The following is a 3,319-nucleotide window of genomic DNA, read 5'->3' on the forward strand; positions in this document are numbered from 1 at the left end:
GACATTACATTTCTTTGGACTATAGCATTAATGTATTACTAATTTTTAATATACAGTTTTATATTACCAAGGGTTTGACTCATCAAAATATTGCTGGTGGTTTGTAGAATGGAATGAGGGTTTGATATTAACATCTAGCCTTGAGTTATCTCTGATTTAATGTTTCAGAGTTATTAGATGATCTTTTGAGGATAGAATGTCATTTTCAAACTGACCACCCCCCCCCACAGGGAAATAGACCAAAATCATTGAAAACATGTAACTATTTTACTTTATTATTTTGTTATAATAAACATGAACATAAAATAAATATTTGGCAAACAAATGTAATCTTTTCACTGAAATTATGTATTGTATATGAAATACATTTTTATTATAAAATAAACACAATATTTGAAAAGTTAAAATTGAATAGATAAACATTAATTGATTCATAAGATATTGGAGGAGCATCCCATAGGAGTGGTCTTGCCCCACAAACTCTGTTTTGCCCCATAGACTTTGTCTACTCATCTCTCCCCTATAATATTGGCATGTTCAATACATAAGAAGTGAAGAATTGAGAAACAAATGCATACAATTCGAGTAAAACAAAATGCTTTATCTATACCTATTTATTTGAGAATAAAAAAGGAGGTACTTATTTTGGCCTGACTAACTGCCTGAATCATGACCTTGAATCCTCATTCTACTTAGCGTGTATAGACCTGTGCAATGACTAAAGAATAAAACAAGGAACAGAAACCATTCCCTTCAACACCTAGACCTTAATTCACTAATCGGGGCTGTATTTACTTTTGATGGGAATTGAGTGTTCACAGTCTTCTATTGCTGTATCTTATCAAGACAGATAATTCTCTTTGCTTATAGGTACACATCATAGGTTTTGAAAGTGTATTATTTTTCATTTATAAATTGTTTTCCTTTGTAAAATAATTCTAAGCAAGTTTAACTATATACACTAGAGGCTTTAAAATCATCTTCTTAAATATCTTAGCAGAAATCAAAGCCCCCTTTCCTAAAACTGTTTAATTGTTAATGCATTTGAGTTTCTTAAAGGATTAACAAATCTTTTCATTGAGTTAGCATTTCCATATTTTGATAAATTCAATTAAAAGCATTATTTGATGTCTATTGTTTCTCAGCTAATTGTTTAAAAAAGAAAGAAGCCATTGTTTTAGCTGTCATTATGTTAGTAAAAGAAATATTTTGAAGAAAAGCCAATAGGTTATGTTTTAGAATATGCTTTATTGCTATGGCATATCAATAGCAATAGAATTTGGACTTTTTAACAGATAATATATGATAGTGAAAAAAGAGGAATGCATCATTAAATTACACAAATTGGACTGAAGATTGAGTCCAGAATAGTAATTGCATTTAATACACACGAGGTTAGAAGGTCCAAAGTAAGTCATTTCTCTTCCTGCCACAGGTGACTACAGTCTATATGCCCTTTAAACTTCTCATCTCAGTTTAAGAGCAGTCATAAAGCAAGTCCTCCTGCCTGGCGTACTTACAGTTTGTGGCAAGCATCTATAAAACACCTGGATCATAATCCACAGTTCGAGCTGAAAGCAGGCGTTAGACGTAACTAGTGGAAGTCCTACTGAGCCCCGTCACTGTCCGTCGTGGATTACGTGCGTGAGGCACACGACGCCCAGGGGCTAAATACCTGTGCCTTGGCTTCTTCCGGTTGCAACAGCAGAACCCACAGAGCAGACCCCCTCCGACGATGAGGACCGCAGTAGTGGCCCAGCCGACGAAGAGCGAAGCTCCCAGCTCTCGTTTCTGACCTACGTGGACCGCTGGGTTGTAGAAATCCCGGATGATGTCATTGGCCATCCAGCACACCGGAATCAGAACGAAGATCCCGGTCAGGATAAAGAGGACTCCGGAAATTCCCACGAGGTATGCTTTTGCCCTCCGCTCAGAGCCTATGCACTGAATCTTCTTCATGCCACAGATGCCAACAAGCAGAGCAATCACAGACAGGGCCACAGCCACACACATGAGGGCCCGGGCCGCCTCCAGGGCAGGCGGGAGGGCCAGCAGAGAATCATAGACCTTGCACTGCAACTTATCCTTGGCTTGTCGGACGCAGTTCATCCAGAGGCCTTCCCAGACCCTTTCGAAGACAATTATGTTGCTGCCAATAAAAGCCGACACTCTCCACTGAGGCAGAAGAGTGGTGGCAAGGGTCCCGACCATGCCGAAGAACCCAAGAACCAGTCCAGCGATTTGCAGTGGATAAAATGCCATCGCCTTTGCTCTGAAGACTGATCCAATCTGCAACGGGAGCTGCTCACCATTCAGAGCAGAGAGGCCCCTATGAGTCTACAGCAGTCTCAGTTGATGTTCTGTCGCTGATACTGGGCATAACATTTTAGTCCAAATCCAGAGCAGTGACTGAACTTGGCTTAACTAGAAGTACCTGTTGTAAATGCATGCTGCTGTCCACATACACATTCATTTCTGTATGGATTATTTAGTAGTCATATGGTATTGTTTCCCAGCCAATAAGAAGTAACCAGAGGTGTGTCAAGAAATACTGCATTCAGTGTTCATATTTCTCATGTTATTGTTGTCTTAGCAATGTTGTAATTAAGTGTCAAAGCCGCCATTGTGGACTCATAATTACAGAGCTGAAAACTTCCTGTTTAAAAACCACTCTGATATTAAAGTATAAATATATGTGTTAAGCCACAACTGAAGACAATACCAAAACCTTGCCACTTCTTTGGAGACCCTTTGAAAAACACTTTGCATTTTAGATAATCTTTTATTTTCTGCCAATCTAAGCTAACTTTCTTTAACATGGTTAAAGAATGCTGGTATTAAAAAAGACTTCTGGAGTCAAATAAATGTTTAGGTATTATTTTCTACATTTCTGCTAAAATCATCAGTATTCTTAAAAAAGAGGCATGCTAAGCAAAACCTTCAGATTTCAAGCATTTTTATTTCTAAGATCCAGAAAGCAAGGTGAAGCGCTTATTATTGAACTTACTGGTAATTATTATATTATATGTTGAGTAATAGCTTTCTCTCTAGTGAAATCATGTTTAGTTTATAAATGCTCATTAGCTATTCCTTCAATAGCAGCTTGGAATATATCACATTTTTCAAAGTCAAAAATATACATTCCATTTTTATGGCACTGTGTGAAAGTGGCCCTTTGGATTAGCTGTGCAATTACTTAAATCCAGATAATAAAAAGCTTTTTAGAATTGGAAGACAGTTTCAAAGTCATCAGGCTTAAGTTTCCCATTTGCTAGATGTGGCGTGTGAAGTTTCTGGAGCACTTGGCTAGACTAGCTTT

The 3,319-nt window shown here is 37.8% G+C and overlaps 1 protein-coding gene across 1 annotated transcript; it reads right to left on the minus strand.

The window, feature by feature from the left end:
- Positions 1–1,584: 1,584 nt before the first annotated feature.
- Positions 1,585–2,262, minus strand: CLDN17 (claudin 17). The gene has a single exon (XM_065913788.1). It carries the CDS (start codon positions 2,260–2,262, stop codon positions 1,585–1,587), a length of 678 nt encoding a protein of 225 aa, XP_065769860.1.
- Positions 2,263–3,319: the final 1,057 nt, after the last annotated feature.

Source organism: Muntiacus reevesi, chromosome 21 (genome assembly GCF_963930625.1).
Source record: "Muntiacus reevesi chromosome 21, mMunRee1.1, whole genome shotgun sequence".
Taxonomy (NCBI): Eukaryota; Metazoa; Chordata; class Mammalia; order Artiodactyla; family Cervidae; genus Muntiacus; species Muntiacus reevesi.

Excerpts from the sequence above, each read along its gene's own strand:
- CLDN17 (XM_065913788.1), bottom strand. The coding sequence starts at position 2,262 with ATGGCATTTTATCCACTGCAAATCGCTGGACTGGTTCTTGGGTTCTTC.